Source organism: Aureobasidium melanogenum, assembly GCF_000721775.1.
Source record: "Aureobasidium melanogenum CBS 110374 unplaced genomic scaffold scaffold_12, whole genome shotgun sequence".
NCBI classification, from domain to species: Eukaryota; Fungi; Ascomycota; class Dothideomycetes; order Dothideales; family Saccotheciaceae; genus Aureobasidium; species Aureobasidium melanogenum.
This window is the reverse complement of record NW_024470064.1, coordinates 12,694-35,224: the sequence shown is the minus strand read 5'-3', so window position 1 is coordinate 35,224 and position 22,531 is coordinate 12,694. Positions and strand designations below refer to the sequence as shown.

Genomic DNA, 22,531 nt, shown 5'->3' with positions numbered 1-22,531 from the left:
CATCGTTTCCTCCGACTTCACCTCCTGTTTACCGTCTCAAGTCAAGCAACACCAAAGGACAAGCAACAGCGAATATCATTGAAAAGGTCAAAGGAAATCATATTCTGATTGATATCTGATATCTTAACAAAGGAAATGTAATAGATAATATGTATAATGATCAAAGGGAAGAAAGGATACGAAAAAACCGGAGATATTTGACCCGACACAAGAAAAAGAAGAAAAAGATCAAGGAGCCTGCCTCGAACTCGCCGAACTCGAATTTCTGTCTGTCGAACTTGATGCCTCGGCAGAACTAGATGCCACTGACGACTTTGCTCCGACGTAGTGAGGATCATCGGGATCCATCTCTTCGTCTTCTTCCTCGATGATGAAGTCGCCCACGTGGGTGGGACGGCGGGCTTGTTGCTCGAATCCACCATGTGCTGGCTTGGGTGATGACATGGTTGTCTGACCCAAAGCGGCCTTCTCGGCGTCGTTGAGAATGGCGCCTTCGACGAGGGTTGGGCGTCTGGCTGTTGGGTCGACGGCTTGGCCTGGAATGAGGGTAGGGCGTCTGACCATGTTGCCGGCTCCGACTTCGTTGCCTGACTCGCCAATAGCTGTCTCTTCGTCCTTGGCCGCTGCGCTATCATTGTTGCGATCGAGGAAGAGGCCGCGGGGGAAGGGTTCCAAAGTGGGTTGCTTGGGCACCTTGGGCTCCATTGCCCAGCGAGCAATGTTGCGACAGCAAGCTGCTGTGATGGTCTCGGTCAAGAAAGAGAGTGCGATGACTGTCAAGGCGAGAGTGAAGTAACAGACAAGTGCTGTGAGCAGCAAAATGGACCAGTAAGGCCAGCCATCAGTTCCGAGCTGGACCACCATGTATGAGCCAAGGGTCCACCAGATGAATCCGTGGACGAGGTAGATGGTGAAAGCGTGAGGGAAGATGGGCTGCCAGACTCTCATCGAAAGGAAAGCCTGGAACCATTTACTTGTCTCGACCAAAAGCTGCATGGACACTGCGAAAGTAAGAGTGTTGTAGCGAGGCTCGAAGTAGAGCGGGTATCCGCCTCTGATAGTGTCACCAAGTCTCTTGCCGGTGTACATGTCAGGGTGGATGTTTCTCTCGCCAGACATGGTGGGAATGTCCAAACGATCCTGCAAAAGAGTCATGGCAGCACTGAAGATTGCCACAATCCAACAGCAGATGCAGAACACCAAGCAGAGCAGAGGACGTTTCTGGAGCTTGGCACTAAACTTGTAGGTGATTTGCAAATCTGCCAATGCCAGACCAGCCCAGAAGCAAGATCCCCAACTCAATGAGTACCAGTTGGCGATGATGCACCAACTGTAGAACAGGAAACGCTTCCAATGAGTTTTGATGTCGCGAATCATGACAACGCCAAGAAGCGTCACGAAACTGAATTGGAGCTGGACAGGAATAGACCACAGGACACCAACACAGTAGTGACTGACAACCTGGGGTGCAGCATTAGGAATTAGGTATGCCAATTCCAACATTGCGTTGAGGTAGTGGCCAAAGTTATCGTAGTCGGTCATGTAAGCCCATTCAGACCAGGAGATTGAAGGAAGCCACTGCAGCCACTGCATGAAGTTGAGTTCGAAGAACAGGTACTCCATTGCAGCAACGATGAAGGGAGGCAGAAGCAGACGGGGTGCACGAAGAAGCATCTTCTCAGCAATCATGCCCAATTCGCCATCACGGAGATATCTGGCTGCCAAGAATCGACAAGAGGTAACGAAGAAAGGTCCAAGCTAATGATAGTCAGTAAAGGAAAACTTGCAATTTTTGTTTGGCTGACTTACCCAGATGGGGTTGAGGATAGCGGGGGTAACAGTCCAGCGAGCCCAGTATTCACTTCGGTAGTGCTGTCCGTAGTTCAGACCACCGGCGTAGGGGTCGAATGTCAGCATGAAATGGATCACTGTAACACCAAGAGAGGAGAAAGCGACAAGGCCGGCGAGGTAGTTGATACGAGCTTCGTGCTCCTTTGCCTTGGGCAAGGGCATATCAACAGCAGAGACGGGAACAGCTTCGGCGAGAGTGATGCGACGAGCAAACTTCATCTGCGACTCGTGAGGAGGGTCGATGGTGGTGACTTCGTGCAGGTCCTGAGTGTTCCAATCCTTGACGGACACTGACTGACGCGAAACTCCAGAGGCCATGGAAACACCTCCAATACTGGCAAAATGGTTTTCGCGGTAACGCTCGAGCACGCTGGGCTGTCTTCCTCGGATGATGGTAGACCGACGGGCATCAGGAGACTGGTGAGAGAGGTCGACGTCCTGCAAGGTATCGGGGTCACGCATGACAACTCCGGCGAAGTTTGCGTGGCTCTCTCTTCTCGCAGCACTAGCCTTTCCGTTACCAGAATCATCAGAATCGTTGCGCATCAGGTTCTCCTGCAACTCGATGGGTTCGACGCGTTCAGCATCATGCATACCATGCTGAAGAACGTGACCGATGGCCTTAACGGTACTTCCGCTACGTCCCTTGATGCTCTGGAAAGTGCTGGCTTGACGAGGACGGGTGTAGCTATCTTCAGCAAACGCGACACTGGCCTTTCTGACTTTCTTTGCCATGTCACTTCGCTCCGGAAGCATCTCGGGGAGTTGACCGTGGTACGCCATACTCTTTCTACGCCAGTCGGTGGGTTGCGTAACAGACATGTTTCTAGGCAGTTCAGTGGCGGTAGCGAAAGCATTGCTGTGACGCTTAACAAAGTCGTCACCAGCCTCTGAATCGAAAGGGTTGAAGAACTTGACACTTCTTCTGCGCATGCTGTCGGGAGCGCTTTCCTTGTCGCCAACTGGAGTCGCCACATCCACAAAGCCCACGGTCGATGGCTTCTTCTCCGGCGGTGCAGAAATAAGAGTCTTCTCGTCTTTGGATACACCCAGAAGCTGCTGCACGAAAGGAGAAGGCGAACTGAGCTCAGGCTCGACGTGAACCTTCTTGCCTCTGTTCTTGGCCAGCAACAACTTCCAGGGAGCTCTTCTGAAAAGCACGTTGAGAAGGGTCAAGCAACCGAATCCGAAGACTGCACCAGATGTAATACCGGCAGGAATACGCCAGCTCTTACTCTGCGGAGGTGCCTTGTATGGGATCAGTGCGGCTTGCGAGTAAGGACTCGAGCCACGCAGGGTGATGTCGTTGACAGAACACATCTGAACGCCTCTACAGCGACCATCGAACTCGAGCTGTTCATTCTTGGTGGTCAAGGAAGAGTTGAAGAAGGCGCGGACCCATGCAACATCAGCCTGGTTGCGCTGGTTGGGAGGACCTGCCATCCAGTACTTGTCGCCGATCGACCAGTGCTTGAAGATCAGAGGCAAGGGCTCGCTGAGGTCAACGCGACTGCGCTTAGCTGATCATGTCATGTTTCCTCCGAAGGTCCAGTTGACATATTTCTCTGTCCAGTCAATTTTGTTCTCAACGAATTCCCATGGATCACCACCAGCGGTAGCGTTCTTGTCATCTGCGAAGTACGTGTAGTTGAGCTGGTACTTGGTGTCCGGGAACTCGCCGTCCTTGAGGGCTAGGAACTTGGCGTCGCTGGGATATTGCATGTTACACATATCAGCTTCGATAAAGGATGTGCGGTTGTGGTAGAGCTCCATCGACATTGCGGATCCACTGCAGAGGCACTAATGTCAGTCGCAATCCGCTAAGGATCAGAAGCCGATTTGTGCTTACCCGGTGTTCTTAGGCGGTCCACGCATTGAAGACCGGAAGGTACCAAAATGCATATCCTGTCTCAAAGCCTCGATACCAGCACCTTGGACATAGTGGTTGCCAGTAGCTGCGTCAATCCACAGCTGAAGAACCTGCTCGTTCACATTCTCATCCGTGGCATTGGCTATCATAACATTGTCGGGAGTGGCGCCCTGTCTGTAGAGCGAGTTGAACCCAAACTCTCTCTTGTGATGAAAATCAAGAGCCTTGAATTCGCTTGGTAGTTGGTTTGTTTCATTGAAGTATACGATCAATGCATCCGTCCATACTTGGTCGTGTTCAAGATCCACGAAACCGCAAGAACAGTCTGAGACGTCAAGGGCGGAAGTTGTTGTGGCCGCCAAGATGGCACTTGTTAGTGCGATCCCCCACTTCATGGTTGCGGTATTGGTGAAGGGAGAAGCAAAACAAGAGGATATGGGAAGATACAAGGGTAAGAAAGTATAAGAAGAGGCAAAAATGGCTTGCAAGCAGTTTTGGAATATATCCAACCCGCACGTGCCTTTGTCCTATCGAATGGTTGACGTGTGGGTGGCAGGTATTGGAAGGTAGAACAGGCAAAGGAAGGAAACGCAGATCAATGTATGATGCAAAGAATTATTACTATCGATCTGGACCCTAAGCAAATCATTACACCTGCTATTGTGGTGGGCACTCATCAACATCACCAATACGCAACCGTCAGCCGGATAGCGCAACAAGCCTAATGACCGATGGCATCTAGACGGGAGTGGAGCGAAAGGGCCGGCACTATGGACAGTTGCAAGCCAACGTACGGATCAACGCACCTTGTTTCAGTTGCTTATTTTCCGTGGTTGTTTGTTCCGACATTTTCCAATGCTTCTGTAGATCAAAAGACTGCCTGCAACGGCGTGGTGGTGAAAGGGGCACCGGTGATGCATATTCAACGTACGTAGAAGCCTAAGATTTGAATGTTTACGGTTAAGGTAGGATTATATTGGCCGTTGGCGATGCAACGGCCTTTCTGCGATTTTCGAAATGAATCATTTTTCCACACGTTCTGCCATGAATCAATCAAACATATGACACGCGCACGGAGCGTGCGACGTTAGAATAAACGTTGTGTGGTCGAAACTATCGAAGACCTGCAGCATCAGATCACATACCGAATTCCCGGTAAAGTTCCGAGCGACGTATCGTGGAAAAAACCATGTGTAGCATATTGCCGATATTATCAAAACTAATCAACAGCTCCTTTTAATGCTGGATATGCTATCTATACCCTTGTGACAAAAGAAAAAAAATAATATGTGATGAAGAAATAGCGAGAAGTGGGATATATGACGAAGAGAAATGGAAAAAAAAGAAAAGAGATGACAAGGAAATTAGAACGATCTACTTTCTCGAAGTAGGGTTCCAAGATGAGTATCCAATGATCTCACGGAAGTGTCCATAGATACCTGCTTGCGTGATTAGTAAAGCACTTCGTGTATGTCTTGAGCTTATAGGCGAACTTACCCATGGTACCCTGAAGAATAAGATAGGGCACGTAAATTGCGGAGAAAAGGATCATGTCCCAGAATGATGTAAACTCGGAACGGACGATCTCAGTGATCCATAGCGTCACGATCAAACTTCCGACGGTGAGGAACAGGAACCATTCAGAGAGAGCGTATCGGAAGAAGATCAATCTTGCCAATTCACCCGAGCTGTGGGGCCAGCCGGTGATCAGGAAACTGAACAAGAGACATGTGTGTCTGGCGAATAATTAGTAAATGTCATGAAGATTCGATATGCATGTCGTGACTTACTGAGTGACGAGGTAGTAACTCATTTCGCGGACAATGATGAGAGAGAGAAGACCGTAACGCTCGCTCCAGCAGCGGGTGCCATTGGGAGGGTTGTCCCAAATCATGTGAGCGTGACGGATAGAGGCCTGTGTCCAACCTTGGGTCCAGCGCATTCTTTGCTTCCAGAAAGCCATCCAGAATGTCGGTGCCATTTCGTAAGACTTGACGTTCATGTCGTGGACAGCACGCTTGCCTTCGCCGTAAGCTCTGAGGGCAGAATCGATATCCTCGCAAAGCATGTGACCGTGCATCTGGTGACCACGGAGAAGCTCGGCCTTCCAGTAACCGTTACTTCCGCAGAACAAACCGAAAGAGAAGAGACGCGAACGGCCAGGATGCGAGACGGCGTAAATCTTGTCGAATTCGAGGGCGATCATGCGGGTGAAGAAAGTCTCCTTGGAGTTGTAGACAATACATCTGCCCTGAACGATGTCGACAGTAGGGTCGGCAATGAAACGCTCAGCTGCCCAGCGAGCATTGTAAGGGTGGGGGAAGTGATCGCAGTCGAAAATAGCAATAATCTCGGCACCAGTGTCGAGAGTGAAGAAGAAGTTGAGGTTGTCGGCTTTGGACTTGGAGCCGACAACTTTGGTGACACGAAGCAGACCACCGTGCTGCTTTTCCATCTCAATCAGCTCGGTCTCCAGAGGTTCAATCGGCTTGGGAGTGTTGTAGAGCAGGTTGATGCGCAGCTTGTCACGAGGGTAGACGATTTCCTCGAGAGCATAGTTGACTTGGTCCTTGACGATATCTTGCTCGTTGGGCAAGTACGCGACAATGACAATGTCGAGAATTGGAAGAAGGTCATCGGGAGTGGGAAACTCGCCACAAGTGTTGACTCTGATGGCAGCTGCTCTCGCATCGCGGAGTGGTGAAATACCCAAGAATGCCTCAATGACTGTACAGGCGGCAATGTAGAAGTTGATGACCATGAAGAAGTAGTAGAAACCCTTAATGGTTCCCTCGTCGCAAGAGACATAGAAAGTGATCGATGACACCCAGTAGCAGATTGTGAGAATGAAGGGTGTCCATTCGAAGACCCAGTTGGAAGAGTACTTGACAGCAAAGTCAAGTTTGCTGAACATCTCCTTTAGACCCGACTTCGCGGCCTTGCCGCCCTTGAACTCGTCGGCCATGGCTGTCGTATGGTTGGTGTTCAGACAGGCGTGTGTTGTTGGTGTAGTAGAGGGAAATGGGAGATTACGGCAAATTTTTGAAGACTTTGCTCAAGTATTCAATTTATTCAACAGCATCCTTGAGCAAGCCTATCATATTGAGGCTTCTAGATCCGGAAGTTTGCTGAGTCTCTAGGCTCATCGACAGATTGGACTTATCGAAATGATCAACGTCTGTAATCGACAAAAGCGTGTCTCTGTTTTGGGGACTACTTGACGTAGTGGCCATGGCGCTTAGTGGTCTGGCCGTTGTGGGTAAGCGTACGATGGGGACGAGATTGCCAAGGTATACGGACGTAGACGCTCGTTTGACGCGTTTGGCCAGAAAGTACTCCACATGGATGGAGTCGAACTGACGCCACCAGTGTATACCGCGGGGCATGATTGACAGTGAGGTGTCGCATCGTGAGAAAAGCAAAACGATATGTCTCAGGATGGTGAGAGCAAAACAAAGATGGTGCCTCAGTAGGAAAGCGTAGAGCGAAAGCAGTAGTGGAGGCGTCGATCAGACGTTGACCGAGGAATCTTGTTAGTTATTGCTGTCATATGTTTCAGAACGGCGTGCCGAGTCAAGCATAATCTGCCCTGAACTGGAAAGGGTACTGTCGAGGTTATGGTAGTTGGGCGAACGTTGCGGCTCGTGGCCGTTGGATGGCTGGCAGTTGATTCCATCGGCCAGATTCGGATTCCCTAAGCAGCCGAGAGATCGTAACGATTTTGTTAATTTCTTACCCTTGGGCCAGGCAGGGACGAACGGGAGGAGGAAAAGGAAGTCTGGACACAGCTAGGGTGATTGACGTCTATAGTGGCCGTTTTGATCAAAACATGACGAGAGAGTGGAAGAATAACGCATGGCAGGGTCTTTGAGATGATGAGTCCAACGAGAAAGATCTCGGGAGTTAATCACTTCAAGACAGTCCGTCGTGGGCATTTGAAGTTGAACTCAGCTTGTTGTTTTCCACTTGTTCGCCAAAGCACGCTCAGCAGCGGCCAAGTCAGCACATCATGCCTTCCTATCAACCACAAAACTACATGGCATATCGGCGAAAGTCGTCGGTAGTCAACAATTCGCAAGATCACCTTTGGGGCATTCGTGCCGTTCTGGCGGTGCAGAGTTTCGCCTGGTTGTTCTTCAAGGTCTTTGACCCAGCGCTCACAGTCCCGGGACCGACGACGACTGGAGAACACGTTCCGAGCGCATCGCCATCAACAGTCCCTGGTGTATTCGGTGGACCCGGTATTGTTGCTCCAGGAGCTGGCTCTGGAATTGTCGCTCGCGACTTGTATTCTGGCGCAGACCTGTATTCTCGCGACCTGTACCGTCGCAATAACAGTACGTTGAGTCTTTTTTTCCTTCCAAATCTCAAACTCAAGGGGTAAATTGGAGCGAGCGGTGTGGAAATGAGAGACAGACACGCAATCTCGACGGCAAAACATCGGCAGACGGGCAGAAGGAGCGTCATCCACGACGACATCTGTTCTGAGTCTGTCACAAGCTTGAGCATCTCATGGCAGCTTTCCGGGAATATCTTGGTTATCTTATTCGCGGAGATCTTGAAGCTGCCAGACACGAGACCAGAGCTCGCTCGAGAGGCATCTAAGAATGCGGTCATACCAGCCGACTTGCCGACTCGGAGATAGGGAGTCTGGGCAGTCGCTGGAACCCCGTTCATGTTGAAGCCGAGCCTGCTGTCATTGCTTCTGCTGCTCTGCTCGCTCCATGCACACTCCACGCTGTTTCTCATAGTGATAGTCTTGAAGTTTCCTACTAACCTGCTCTTCTTCAGGCGTCATTCCCAGTTTCACCGAAAAATCTCCTCACTACCAAGTGCTCCTCCGCAAGATCCTTTCTCCTCTTCTCTGGGACGAATCCTTCATCTTCTGCTTCTTCATCCTCTTGTCAGCTCGCACAGTCGCTATCCCTTTCTTGCGCGATGTGACGTCAAATACCTATGCCCGCTCTTTGATCGCGCGCCCTATCCGCATGTTCATTCCTCTAGCCATCGGTCTTGCCATCTCACTTGCAATCTTTGGATCTATCAACAATGATTATCTTGAAGAGTTTGCCTACATCAATGGCAATCCCTACTTGAGAGCACCGGAGAAGCCAGCCACTGCATTGGCTTGTTTCAACAGTATCTGGGATTTGCTGTGGGTGACCAAGGATTACTCTCTGCAGATGGGTAGTCTTGCTTTCCCTACTTGGACTCTGTGGGTGCCTTCTGCCGCTTACCTGCAGAGCTACACCGTGTATATTTTCATGGTTATCCTGCCGTTCAGCAGACCCAGTTGGCATCTTACTGGTCTGTTGATGTTTGCGTTCGGCTCTTGGTGGTTCAACAGTTGGGGTTGGTACTCAGCTACTGGACTTTTCCTCGCCGATGTCGCCATTAACCCTCCTCTTCGCACCGCACTTTTCCGCGGCTGGAGTAACGAAAGTGGAAGCGTGAGAATGCCTTACTGGGCTTTGGCTTACGTCTTCCTTGCTGTGGGAACAGGTCTCAAGTACATGTGGACTGCAGGATTGGATGACCTTTTCTGGAGTGGTGAGGCTCATGCCCATCCTTCTCGCTACCTTGGCGGCAGCAGTTTTGGATATGCGGATGGCACTCAGCCTTACCCTCGCATGGACGACTGGCTCGTTATTGTTGGTATTCTGCTGCTCATTGAGTTCAGCGAGACCACCAAGCGTATCTTGTCCAACAAGCTCTGCAAAGCTATCGGTAGACGTTCGTTGAGTACGTTTTTCCCCCTCCTTGTCTTTCTTGAAGAGCAACGACTAATCATGTTGGAAATAGGCTACTACCTTGTATCGACTATTCTGATGTACACAGCCGGCATCAAGATCTTCCTCTACTGCAACGTCCAGCAAGGCTATGGCTCTGCCTCTGCCAAGGCCGTTGCATTCTTCCTTGTCCTGCCTTGTTCCATCATTGGCGGAGAGATCTTCCACCGTGCCATTGACAAGCCCGCAGTCTGGGCTGGCCATGCCGTCTTTGACTGGACCAGAACATAGAGGATGTAGGCGGTGTGATACGCGATGGTGGAAGCAATCGTAAAGGATTATCCTCCTTTCATTTCTTCTTTTTCCTTTGTTTCTACTTATTCTTTATCTTCTCCTTCGAATACAGGACTTTTTTCTTATCGGTGCTGGACAAAGCATATCTATATAGTATAGCTATTTTCTAAATCGGGCATAACCATTGTGATATTCGCATTTTACTCTCTTGCATATTCATCATTTCCATTCTCAAGAGAGCGTGGTTTGCGTGCGATGGGTGGCTATCAGAAAGCCGAGATGCGCATCTCTTGATTGAAGAGCCTCGGCAATTGGCTGCCGACGCCGATGCAAGCTGACAAGGTCACACCTGCAGCAACAGACTCATGATCAATGACGACGATATAACAGACATGACGGTCCTTTCGCGCTCAAACTTGATGCTGTCATGATTTCCTGTATTTGAAGCATGGGATATACAGTTTTCTTGTGTTTGTGACCATCGTTGCGGTCGTGGTACTGACATTTATGATTTCTTATGCTCATGCTAAGAAAGTGCCATGAGATGCAACAAATGGGACTACATCCTTCAGTTTCCCATGACCAACAGCAAAAAGAAAGCACTTTGTCGGGTTTGATATTGCATATAATTGTATCTCTATCTAATGTATCGCATTTGTCCATACATTTTCTCCACTTCCTCGGCGCCCTCTATTCCTGTTCCATCTTTCTCTCCGGAAGACCCATCAACGTAGCAACTTCTCCGCCTTGACAGCAACAGGAATCAAACCTCCGGTGGGTAAAACAAAAGGTCTATGTTGCACTGCTCCGAGAATAGCAGCAATCGTTCCCGAATGCGCCGTCAGACTCAACCACACCCTGTTATCTTCTGCGAAAATTTGTTCTAGGCAAATGTGTTCTCTGAGAATGTGTTCAACAGGGGTCTCGCGATGGTCTGGTGTCCATGAGACATCCGTCTCTGGAAGACCTGGTTCCAGGATGTAAGTTGGAAAGTCGGCGCGGATGGTCGAAGAAGGACCTCTACGATCACAGGTATGCACGCCATTGGTTTCTCTGAGCAATTCCTTGACAATAGGAACAAACGGTCTGTCAGTAGGTAAATCGAGGTTGTGGAAAGAGATCCAGGAGGTCTGGAGACAGCGGTAAAAGGGAGATGTGTAGTAGACTTCTGGGGCAGGCACTTTTGCTTGCGTTAGAACGGACTTCCAGAAGGTGTTTACATCGCGGGCTTGTTGCTCGCCGATAGGAGTCAAGTGTGCGTCTGCCCAGTTGGCGTGTTCATCGCCTTCTTGTTTGGCCCAGTAGTCCTGTTGAATAGTGTCAGAGACCATTGCAGAGATGCCATTCAGAGAGCAGGCAATGCGGATATCTCAAAGAAGAGAAATTGGAAAAAAGTAAAAAAAAACATACATCCCAGAGTTTGGTGCCATATCTCGATTCGGCGACGTTATGGTATCCTTGTCCATGTCTACCAAGATACAGGACTTTATACTCGACACCTGGTTCGGCATTCTTATTCAGTTCGCTGATGTAATGCTCGAATCTCTGCCATTGTGTCTTCTCGGTAGCGTTATCAAGGGTATCATCCGAAGGGTAAGATTGTTGAATGAGTCCAAAGTTCTCCTTTGCCTGATTGATTGGTTTGTTACTTCAATACTCGAAGTCACAGAGTTGTGGTTGTGTGGCACAGGACAGAGCATACATATTCAAAAGTATCGGCATCAGTATCGGGAAGACCTTGCTTGAAAATATTTGGCAAGACGCTGAATTGGTATTTTGCGTTTGGCGGAGGAAGAGTGATTGTTGCCATGGTTGTTGATGTGTGCAAGTACGTCAAAATGGCCGCAACGAAGAGCAGGAGGCTATTGTATTTCAATCAGCGACAAATTGAGATGGACAGATCAAGAAGAAGAAGGAAACAGCAATGCAAAGGTGGATATGTCGTCGCCGGAGATTGTTGTCGCTACGGAAGAATTCAAGGTCGCGGATAAGCCACTTGCTTGGGGATGGTTATTCCGCTCCGACGACGCCGCAACGTGGATGGATGGGTGGAAGAGAAACACTCACACGAATACAGGATGGAGCCTCAGCTGGAAATGAGCGAATCCCAGGTTGACATTGATGTGCGACTTCATGTATGAGCTCGATCGAAGCACGGAGTGGATGTTTGTAGGTCGAGTTCCGTAGCAGAATGGACGATGTCGCTTCGTGCAGCGTCATCTCAAGCTTCAGCCATGACGAATCAAGACATGTTCACACAGAAGTTACAGGAGACATGGATTGGTGTAGACAGTTCATTCTTCTTCTTTATCTTCTTGCTCTTTCGAATAACACTTTTAGTTGTGATATCATTCAGGCCCCAAAAGTTCATCGTCAGTCCTTGTCAAAAAAACGACGCCCTGAACGCCATGCCATGCCGTGGTTCACAAAGCCCCCTTTTTTCTTTCACTCTCGTTGCAATTACAATCTCAACTCGCGCTCCACCTCGAACTTGAAGTCAAAGTAGGGCTGGTCGAAGTGGTGGACACGAACGTAACCATCTTCACCACCAGAAGCGTAGACGGTGCCGAGGGGAGAAACAGCGACGTAGTTGAGAGGACCGAAGTGACCTCTGACACGGCCAATCTCCTCTTCAAAGATCTTGTGGTAGAAACGGGCTTCGAACTTTCCTTGACGGGCGCTGGTGGTGGTGACATCCATGGCGGCTTGACCACCTCCGACGATAACGTAGTCCTTGACGGGTGTGATGGCGGCAGAGTTGAGGGGTGTGTCGGCGACGTATGTCTTCATGACCTCGAGCGTCTTGGCGTCCATGAGCTGTGAGAGAAACAAGTCAGCGGGTTGGTTGAGGCGGAAGAGTAGAGGATAAGTGATACCTTTGCGGACTTGTCCTTGGAAGCAGTGATAAAGTAGGTACGGTCGGCAGACCATTGCAAGTCGGTAATCATCATGCCATCCTCGTGGGGGTAGGCGCGCTCGTACTCCTCTCCAGTCTTTGCGTCCCACTGGGTGACCGAACCGTCCTCGTGGCCAGAGATGATGTATCTTGTGCAGGCCGAGAAACCAGCGACTGTGACCTTGGGAATGTCGTCGACAACAATGCGCAGCGAGTGCTCGTTGGGCTGCTCGCCCTCGGGGTCCTGGTTGATGTCGTAGACGAGGATTGTGCTGAGCTGGCCTTGACGCTTCTCGGTGACACCGAGCAGTTGGGTGCCGTCCTCGTTGAACTCGACGCGCTTGATTGCGGTTCCGAACTCCCAAGTCTTCAGCAGCTTTCCGGTCTTGACCTCCCACAGTCTGATGGTGTTGTCGGCGCCGCCGGTTGCGAGCAGGACGGTGCGCGGGTCGACGTCGATTGTCCAGAGAGCACCCTGGTGGCCCTTGTAGACACCGAAGCGCTCACCGTTGTGAGACCACCATGCGCATGCGTTGTGATCCTTGGAGACGGAGAAGATGAAGTCGCCCTCCTTGCTGAACCTGCGCCGGGGGTTAGTCGCTATGTGGTGTCGGTCTCTTTTTTCGTTGGCAGCAAGACGCACTTGACTTGGGTCAGAGCTCTCTCCTGCGATGCTGGTCAGTTTGTGAGGAGCACAAGGATTAGACAGAGAAACGTACGTGACCGGATAGCAGAATAGGTCTCATGTTGGCGGTGTCGTGTGGGTTTCTGGTCGCTGTCGTCGCTGCTGGGCGGGCGTGTCTATGAAAATGTGCGTCGTCCGCAGTGAGTCGCTTGGCCCGTGCGTCTGCGACTGCCTCAAGTCTGTAATTTTCCATCAGGACGTGACTAAGCAGCTCTCCAGCAGTCGCGCCTTCCCGATCCAGCTCTCCGTCCCTCTCCGCAATCCAGAAAGCCCTCTACTCGTCCAGCACTCTGACTCACCACCCTGCAACTTGCTTTCTCACCATCTATGCTGCTCCAATAGACACTCACAGCAGCAGAAATTGCACATACTGGTGGGAGGACGTGGCAGCAAGTGAATTGATCGGGTTGGTTGAGGACAGGCGTGTCGAGCTCTCCCCAGACTCTCTGACACACAGTCCACCAAATTCTGCCTCGTTGTATGTAATTGAAACCAAACTGCCGCGCCTGCCCCACGCCAGACTCTCCGTCACTCCCTGCTGGATATTCACGTAGTCGCTATTGTTGTTTCCTGTGTACATACTCTTCTCAAAGAAGAAGGTGCAAAGAAACAGAGAGCAAATGCACGGCCAATTGATCAGCGGTCGGCGTATCGCTCTGCGGGGCCAAAATCTTCGTTTGCTCAGACCCGCGACTTCAGTGACTCGTCCTTCTTCCTTCCTCTCTCCCAACATCCAACGCGCTGCCTACAGCACCACACTGCGCCTCATGACGGCCCAAAAGATTGATGGCACTGCCATCGCAAAGTCCATCCGCGAACGCATCAACCAGGAAATCACAGAAAAGCAGGCTGCCAACCCTCGCTACAAGCCCTCGCTCAAGATTGTCCAGGTCGGCGACCGCTCAGACTCATCCACCTATGTCCGCATGAAGCTCAAGGCCGCCACCGAGGCCAACATCGAGTGCGACCTGGAGAAGTACCCCGAGGACATTAGCGAGTCGGAGCTCCTCTACCACATTGAGCGCTTCAACAACGACCCGTCAATCCACGGTATCCTCGTCCAGCTGCCCGTCCCCAAGCACATTTCCGAACATGCCGTTACCTCGGCCGTTGCCGACGAGAAAGATGTCGATGGATTCGGTGTAGCAAACATCGGCGAGCTGGCCAAGCGCGGCGGCAAGCCCCTGTTCACTCCCTGCACACCCAAGGGTGTCATGGTCTTGCTCAGCGAGAGTGGCGTCGACATCAAGGGCAAGAACGCTGTTGTCATTGGCCGCAGTGACATTGTCGGCAGCCCCGTCAGCTACCTGCTCAAGAACGCCGATGCCACCGTCACCGTGTGCCACAGCAGGACCAAGGACCTGCCCGGCTACGTCAAGCAGGCTGACATTGTTGTCGCTGCCATTGGCGTTCCTGGCTTCGTCAAGGGCGAGTGGCTCAAGGAGGGTGCCGTTGTCATTGATGTCGGTACCAACTACATTCCCGATGAGACCAAGAAGTCTGGTCAGCGTCTGGTTGGTGATGTCGACTTCGAGTCTGCTGCCGAGGTCGCTTCTCAAATCACCCCCGTGCCTGGCGGTGTTGGCCCCATGACCGTGGCCATGCTCCTCCGCAACGTTGTCGACTCTGCCGACAGCTACTTTGACCGTCAGAAGTCGCGCAAGATTACTCCCCTCCACCTCAAGCTCGAACAACCCGTCCCTGCCGACTGGGAAGTCTCCCGCAAGCAGCACCCCAAGCTCATCACAAAGTTGGCCGCCGAGATTGGCCTTTCCGCACACGAACTCGAGCCTCACGGCGCATACAAGGCAAAGGTCGGCCTCGATGTCCTCAAGCGTCTCGAACACCGCAAGAACGGCCGCTACGTCTTGGTCGCTGGTATCACTCCTACTCCTCTCGGTGAGGGCAAGTCCACCACCACCATCGGTCTCGTCCAGGCTCTTGCTGGCCAGCTCGGCCGCATCGCCTTTGCCAACGTCCGTCAGCCCAGTCAAGGTCCTACTTTCGGCATCAAGGGTGGTGCTGCTGGTGGTGGCTACAGTCAGGTCATTCCCATGGACGAGTTCAACCTGCACTTGACTGGCGACATTCACGCCATTACTGCTGCCAACAACCTTCTCGCTGCTGCCATCGAGACTCGCATCTTCCATGAGAACACCCAGAAGGACGGTCCTCTCTACAAGCGTCTGGTGCCCACTACCAAGGGCAAGCGCGAGTTCAAGCCCATCATGTTCCGCCGTCTCAAGAAGCTCGGAATCGACAAGACCAACCCTGACGATCTGACCGAGGAGGAGATCCGCCGCTTTGCCCGTCTTGACATTGATCCTGACACCATCACCTGGCGCCGCGTTCTCGATGTCAACGACAGACATCTTCGTGGCATTACCGTCGGCCAGGCCCCTACCGAGAAGGGCCAGTCCCGCCAGACTGGCTTCGATATTTCGGTTGCCAGTGAGTGTATGGCTGTTCTTGCTCTCAGCAACTCTCTTTCCGACATGCGCGAGAGACTTGGCCGTATGGTTGTTGCCAGCTCTCGCGCTGGCGAACCCGTCACTTGCGATGACATTGGTGTCGGTGGTGCCTTGACCGCCCTCATGAGAGATGCCATCAAGCCCAACCTCATGCAAACCCTCGAGGGAACTCCCGTCTTTGTCCACGCCGGTCCCTTCGCCAACATCTCCATTGGTGCTTCTTCCGTCCTTGCCGACAAGCTTGCTCTCAAGCTGGCTGGTACTGAGCCTGACGAGGACTACAACTCGAGAACTGGTTTCGTCGTTACCGAGGCTGGCTTCGACTTCACCATGGGCGGTGAGCGCTTCATGAACATCAAGTGCCGCTCCTCCGAGCTCAAGCCTGATGTCGTTGTCATTGTCGCTACTGTTCGTGCTCTCAAGACTCACGGTGGCGGTCCTGCCATCACTCCTGGTGCCCAGCTCCATGAAGTTTACCGCACCGAGAACGTCGATATCCTCCGCGCTGGTTGCGTCAACCTCAAGAAGCACATTGAGAATGCTCGTCAATACGGCGTCAAGGTCGTTGTTGCCATCAACAAGTTCGAGACCGACACCGAAAAGGAGATCCAGGTCATCCGTGAGGAGGCTCTTGCTGCTGGTGCCGAGGATGCCATTCCCGCCAACCACTGGGCTGAGGGTGGCAAGGGTGCTGTTGACCTTGCTCAGGGTGTCATCTCTGCCTGCGAGAAGGCCGAGTCCAACGACTTCAAGCTGCTGTACGGTCTTGAGGACTCTGTCCAGGAGCGTATTGAGAAGATCGCCAAGAACATGTACGGTGCTTCTGGTGTTGAGTTCAGCGAGACTGCACAGAAGAAGGTCGATGCCTACACTCGCCAGGGCTTCGGTAACCTGCCCATCTGTATTGCCAAAACACAGTACTCGCTCTCGCACGACCCCGATCTCAAGGGTGCTCCTTCAGGCTTTGTTGTTCCTATCAGAGACGTTCGCATGGCTGCCGGTGCTGGTTACCTGTAAGTTTTCATCCATCTGTGACGTTTTCAATTCATTGCTAACCCTCTCCCAGGTATGCACTCGCTGCCGACATTCAAACCATCCCTGGCCTTCCCACTGCTCCTGGCTATCTCAACGTCGACGTTGACGCCGAGACTGGTGAGATCGATGGTCTCTTCTAAGTCGTCTCTCTCAACATGAGACGACCACATATTGTACAACTACTGGGTGGTGGTGGAATCTTTTCAACATAAAAATGACTTCAACAGCGTCGGTGTTCCGGGGGATACTATTTTAACAATTGGGGATCAAATGTTTGCATGAAACAACAACGAATGAAACGGATATACACGTCAACTTAACTTTGACGATGGTGGGACGTGGGGGATAGAGATTTTAGATATGAAGAGGGTATACGAATGGATCGATTGAGTCCGGCATTTTCACCCTTCCCACTCTTCCGACTCCTCGAGTCTGTGAATAGTCACGAAATTTCGAATATGAGCCAAGCTGTTGATACGCCATGGCTTCCAATCATGCTTGGCATTCAACGAAACTTGCACAGCGTTCAAACACCGAATCCCTCTCACCATCTGCATCGTCACTTCTTCTTCCGCTAGAACGCAGCTGCTGTCTAGGCATATGCACTATTTCCATTATGGCTAAATCGAATCAACATATGTCTATAGGCTTACCACAATACGCCGTAGAGCCAAGTCCTATATTCTTAGACGACTTTGTCACGGCAAGACAGGATCTCAACTGCAGGACTCTTTTCATCATGGCAACGCTTCATCTCTTGTTGGCTAGCAGGACTACTCTGAACCAGGACACAGGCTTCCAATACAGATTTTGCGCCTCGGGACTTGTCGCTTATATGGTTGTTGAAGGTGTTTCACATATAATCGCCCTTGCGAAACTCCATCGAGACTTACGCACGTGGAAGAATGCAACTTTTCTGATTTGCATCAGCATGCTTGTGTCTCGCATGATATTTTTCGGCATGATTTTCGGCGATTCTGGAATCATAGGGCTTTCACGAAAAGTGTTTGGGTTGATTGCTTCGATTGCAAAGTCAATCATCGTGTCAGGATCATAATTCGTTCAGTGGAGCTCTTAGAGAGCAGCTACGTGCTAAGATCACCTGTGGGTGAGCAATCTATGGCCTCACCTATGCTCGGATCGTCAAGGATGCTAACTCAGTTTCGCCCTACCGGTGACTTTGCAGCCGTGACCGTTCTCCGAAGATATGAGAGAGCGCTGTACTTGAGCTCGCTTGGCAGGTACTCCTATCGATGTACTGTCATTCTTCGAGTTCTCTGCACCACTGGCACGAACATGGTGAGAGCCAGGGTCTACTTCTCCAAAAGCGTCCTTTTCGCGCTCACAGTCTATTTACGATGCCGGATCCGACTAGAAAACATGTACTGGCAGAGTCGTTGGTTTCGTCGTATTTGAAGCATTGTCGCATGTGCGCGAGCTTGCAGACAGTTCTGGAGACAGCTCCGGGCAGTCAGGTCGTCTTAGGCCATAATCCGCGTCCGAGAAGCTCAGTTGGCCATATCTTGATCTGGGACAAACGACCAACCCAGAATCGACATATCCAGCTCTTAGAAACAGCCGACACATACTCTGTACGAGGATGATTACGACACATAAGAGGCCGACAACCAATGAAATTCTGCTTGGGGCAAAAACACATAGCCGTTCAGCTAATGATCTCAAGTCAACACCTGGCCTCTTATTCAACAGATCAAGTAGAGTGCATGTTGAAAGCTTATGTTACTATGGAACAACAATGTTATCATCTTCTGCGCTCTTACGTTGATCATTCTGTAGGCATAAATTGCCATGGAGTTGTGAGATGTCGTCCAACCAGCACTTTGATCTAGGCCTGGGAAAATCACCATCTGAGAGTGGACAAGGAGCGATCGTACGTTCAATCAAAGGTGAGCTTGTGACAAGCTCCCTCACAAAGCCATGTTGACTCTTCGGAATTTCGAAATTTTCAGAATCAAATCTGGGTTCATACATTTGATCAGAAGGTTGCCCAACAGCTTATCTATCACACATCTACAAGCGTAACTGTGGCTATCAAAGGAAGGCTCGGCGTGTGAGACTATGGCTCTCTGTTAGCCGCTGTTGCGTATATATGTAAGGCATTGTTCGACGAATGTATAGCTCAGGAAGAGCTGCACTACAGTATATGCTAAATTTCTTTCAGTGTTCGTTGTGCCCCCAACAACTAAAGCCACGCGTTTGGCGTTTCGTAAGTTTACGGCCAAGAGTCTAAAAGCACATGTCAGCTTTAGCATCATTCGCTCTTCGATATTCAAATAGAAACTGAACCTTGTCGTACAGAGTCAAGCCAACAACGTGGAACTCGTGAAACTGCCCTGATGAACCGCACGACAGTATCATCTTGCGTAACATGGCCGAATTACCAATTCAAGGTATAAGGGAATCGTTCTTCTTGTGGATCTTGGACAGTACTTCTGACAAAGGCACTTCGTAAAGATAGTCTAGATTGAGAGTGCGTATGCAGTTTTCCGACTAAGCCTTCTGCGCTCGAGGTACAGATTTGCGAACGGCATTAAAAGGTGACCAAATCTCTTCTGAGCGAGAGGGTTCAACGATGGTTGTTTGGTGATCAATATTGATCCAGGATGCAACAGCCCCGTCGGGTTCGGCGATAGAGCGATATGGAAATTTTGACAAGACATAGACATATTGTTGTTTGCTAGACCATCGAGTCCCTGTCTGCTCCGTTACTCACATTGGATCATGCTGTGCATCTGACATGACCATCACGAAAAGTTTTCAATCAAAAGTGTGGAAACAATGGATATGCAACTCTCGAACAATCCGGATACCATGAGTCCATGAACCTCTCAATGAATTATGTCACTAGATGGTCTGCCTTCGAATGGCGATTCTCAACTCTTCCCTATCCGCACTTGACATGCGAGACCTAGCATCTTGGACATTGTATATACCCTGGAGACTGTGAGCCAGTGATCCTTTCGAGTCAAAGTTCTTGATGTATCAAGCGGTGTGGACAATGGAATTGAGATCGACTTGACTAAGTCCAAGGCCTGAGAACCATTAGTGTGTTGACACCGTAACAAGGATTAAAAAAGCTCACCAGAATAGGCGAATCACCTCACACGGTACTTGACATCAAAACCGTCGTAGCGTGGTTGTGTCAAAGCTTTCACGTAGTGGTAAGTGGATCCGGGCCAAAGTGCAGTTGTTGCATACGTGTGAGATTGTTCATTCGCTGGCAGAAGAACCTTGATACTTTAGTCCAGGACGGGAATGTAGCGAGTACTCACTGATATATGATCTGAGGCAAAGTTTGAATGCCCGAAGCTGTACCTGTCAACAACCATAATCACTGATCTGATAGAAGCACGTCAAAATACCCGTTGCCAATGAGACCGAAGTGCTTGCCCGCAAATTCAATAGATCCATCTCCCAAGCAGCATTGTGGACAAGTTGAACCTTGTGATCCTTGATACCAGGAATCGCGAGCCATCTTCAGTTATTCAAAATGCCGGCATCAAAGTGGTGTTCTGCTTGCGGTCATGTACAGTCACCGTCCACGAGGCTTTCTGCTCATTTCGAGCTGCGCCGACGACTTCGTGATTGCCCTTGATGTACTCTGCAACCGAAGATTTTTGAACAAAGTCTTTGTAGTAGGCAAAAATCCCGATAGAAGAGGCATAGTTGGATGACCAGTCGTGTTTCGGTTCAAATGAGTGTGTGTAGTTGAGACTGTGATAGACATATTCCAGATAGAAGTCGCGGTTGTGATGCATGGGCACGACCTGCGCTAGTACATCGCATGGATAACGTGGATAGCATAAGACGAAACGCCGATGCGAGGAAAAGTCGATGTCGACTCGATGGTCGAATGATACAAGGATAAGTGTGTTTCTCAACACAGAGCTCGTGGAAGTCCTGACAGTGATGCAAGAATTGCGAAAGCAAGGTATGCACAAGATAGTCATTGGTGACCAGGCGGGAGGTTGCCATCCAAGACAAGCCTATCATATGATCGGGTCGATGCAAAAAGTTGTCCAGTGTGACATCCAAGCCGGTCCTCCAGGATGGTACTGACTGTGAACTCGCGAATGTTTTTTTGTGCTGTCGAAGCAGCGGCTGCACAGATTGAGACCTCGGTCCCGAGAATTGATCATAGAGATGGCGTTGTTCCTCCTGGTGAGTTATCTCGCTCGCCTCATCGTCATCAATCTTGATCACTCCCTGGCGAAATATGCACCAAAGTAGTTTCCAGGCCTAGGGATGTGGCATTTGAAGCTTTCGGGCTAGATCTTTCCTTCGACAACTATATCACCTGCTTTTACGCCTTCAACCACAGGGCCGGAGTGCACATGAAGGCTGTTTTCAACGATCTGCAGGCTTACAGATTCATTCGACTCGATAACTTTGGAATGTCGAGGAAAGTCCAGGATGCTTCCTGGCTTATTGATGGAATGCAATGAAGTCTCGCGTAAAACAGATGAATCTCATCACGACCAATGACCAGTGTCATTCGTGTATCGAGATCATCAAGTCCATGGCTGACCAGCGAACTATTTCAAACCGGGAGGTCGATCGTAAGACCAGACGATTCGCTGAGAATGTTCTTGAAGATGACAGCTCTCTGAACGATCAAGAGAGCTCGGTCCCCGGACAGAAGTACTCCGGTCTTGTTCGATCCGGGCCTGTGTAATCTTGTGACTATATGTTCTCGAATGTCCAGACCAAGGTTAGGCCGGACAAGTATCCGTCTACACGTGGGTCGAGAGGCTGAAGCATGCTATAGCTGATTCGACGACGGTGCTTGCTGCGTTGAGACAGGCTAGTCTAGAAGCCGAAAACTGAGACCTTGGCTGCCGTTTTACGGCGAAGAGTGTATGTAACAGCAGCAGGAATTGTCGAAGCCGAAGGTCAAGAACTGTTCTACCGAGAGCGTGTCGTGCGTTGGGCTCATGTTTCCTGGAGCATAATTCGGTAGCCAGTGGACTGGCGGTATGTCCTTCTGACTTTGACGGTCGAGCCAAAACTCGCATACTTCTATCAATTCATTCACGTAGTGTGTAGCTGTCGCCGATGTATGACATGTGCTCTTGAGAGCAGACACACTCGACTGTGGCCACGACGAGAAGCGGCGTAACAAGATGACGGCCGAGGCAGTCAAGGAATTGTCCCAGAGAGCATGATAGGCAGCCCAAAAGTCAGGTTTGTGTAGTATGCGATCAATGTTATCAAAAGTTCCCAGTAGACTTTCACCAAGCGATCTGTTGTCGTCCGATCAGACAGACGACTGACTAAGCGTTGAACGTCGATCTCACCCGAGGGAATTGATGTCGATCTCGCCTACTTCGACCGCAGCTGTAATGATTTCAATGACCTCTGGACTTGTGCAAGCGTCGCATCCTCTCTTATAGACTCGACCATGAGCGTTTGCAATGCGGGAAACTGATGCGATCAGTTTTGGGCCAGATGCCAGGGGAAGGGCAGGACATAAACGAGCGTTCCAGTTGATGGGACGGGTCAGTCCAAAGTAATGAGTCTCAAACAGTTTGCCTTGGTAGATCATGATCTCCTTCTTGTTCGTGGTCATTCTCGAGGCAGCCATGTCAGCCGCAGTGGCTTCGGCCGCAAGCTGGCGATGATTAGTCAACAGGGACGCGGCAAGAGCTTCGGCTCGAAGCGCATCAAACAGAAGAGTTA

General features: G+C 50.5%; 8 protein-coding genes across 8 annotated transcripts; 3 read left to right on the top strand and 5 right to left on the bottom strand.

The window, feature by feature from the left end:
* Positions 1 to 228: 228 nt before the first annotated feature.
* On the bottom strand, positions 229 to 4,116 carry M437DRAFT_75761 (uncharacterized protein; the record flags this gene model as incomplete). The annotated part of the gene is made up of 4 exons (XM_041026478.1): positions 229 to 1,758; positions 1,810 to 3,366; positions 3,409 to 3,640; positions 3,701 to 4,116. 4 exons carry the CDS (start codon positions 4,114 to 4,116, stop codon positions 229 to 231), a joined length of 3,735 nt encoding a protein of 1,244 aa, XP_040879085.1.
* A 979-nt stretch (positions 4,117 to 5,095) lies between these two features.
* Positions 5,096 to 6,482, bottom strand: M437DRAFT_50005 (uncharacterized protein; the record flags this gene model as incomplete). The annotated part of the gene is made up of 3 exons (XM_041021929.1): positions 5,096 to 5,163; positions 5,219 to 5,457; positions 5,512 to 6,482. 3 exons carry the CDS (start codon positions 6,480 to 6,482, stop codon positions 5,096 to 5,098), a joined length of 1,278 nt encoding a protein of 425 aa, XP_040879084.1.
* A 1,275-nt stretch (positions 6,483 to 7,757) lies between these two features.
* M437DRAFT_50330 (uncharacterized protein) lies at positions 7,758 to 9,741 on the top strand (the record flags this gene model as incomplete). The annotated part of the gene is made up of 4 exons (XM_041021986.1): positions 7,758 to 7,883; positions 8,023 to 8,026; positions 8,513 to 9,463; positions 9,524 to 9,741. The coding sequence occupies 4 exons, from the start codon at positions 7,758 to 7,760 to the stop codon at positions 9,739 to 9,741; spliced, it is 1,299 nt and encodes a 432-aa protein (XP_040879083.1).
* Positions 9,742 to 10,469: 728 nt separating this feature from the next.
* Positions 10,470 to 11,554, bottom strand: M437DRAFT_50230 (phosphoglycerate mutase family protein; the record flags this gene model as incomplete). Its single annotated transcript, XM_041021970.1, has 3 exons — positions 10,470 to 11,051; positions 11,155 to 11,373; positions 11,447 to 11,554. 3 exons carry the CDS (start codon positions 11,552 to 11,554, stop codon positions 10,470 to 10,472), a joined length of 909 nt encoding a protein of 302 aa, XP_040879082.1.
* A 650-nt stretch (positions 11,555 to 12,204) lies between these two features.
* M437DRAFT_50311 (putative eukaryotic translation initiation factor 3 subunit I) lies at positions 12,205 to 13,386 on the bottom strand (the record flags this gene model as incomplete). The annotated part of the gene is made up of 4 exons (XM_041021983.1): positions 12,205 to 12,561; positions 12,621 to 13,221; positions 13,284 to 13,306; positions 13,360 to 13,386. The coding sequence occupies 4 exons, from the start codon at positions 13,384 to 13,386 to the stop codon at positions 12,205 to 12,207; spliced, it is 1,008 nt and encodes a 335-aa protein (XP_040879081.1).
* A 706-nt stretch (positions 13,387 to 14,092) lies between these two features.
* M437DRAFT_50075 (FTHFS-domain-containing protein) lies at positions 14,093 to 16,971 on the top strand (the record flags this gene model as incomplete). The annotated part of the gene is made up of 2 exons (XM_041021942.1): positions 14,093 to 16,809; positions 16,863 to 16,971. The coding sequence occupies 2 exons, from the start codon at positions 14,093 to 14,095 to the stop codon at positions 16,969 to 16,971; spliced, it is 2,826 nt and encodes a 941-aa protein (XP_040879080.1).
* Positions 16,972 to 17,468: 497 nt separating this feature from the next.
* M437DRAFT_50336 (uncharacterized protein) lies at positions 17,469 to 17,888 on the top strand (the record flags this gene model as incomplete). The annotated part of the gene is made up of 1 exon (XM_041021989.1): positions 17,469 to 17,888. The coding sequence occupies one exon, from the start codon at positions 17,469 to 17,471 to the stop codon at positions 17,886 to 17,888; it is 420 nt and encodes a 139-aa protein (XP_040879079.1).
* A 3,807-nt stretch (positions 17,889 to 21,695) lies between these two features.
* Positions 21,696 to 22,436, bottom strand: M437DRAFT_84969 (uncharacterized protein; the record flags this gene model as incomplete). Its single annotated transcript, XM_041028196.1, has 2 exons — positions 21,696 to 22,095; positions 22,150 to 22,436. The coding sequence occupies 2 exons, from the start codon at positions 22,434 to 22,436 to the stop codon at positions 21,696 to 21,698; spliced, it is 687 nt and encodes a 228-aa protein (XP_040879078.1).
* Between the last annotated feature and the right edge of the window lie 95 nt (positions 22,437 to 22,531).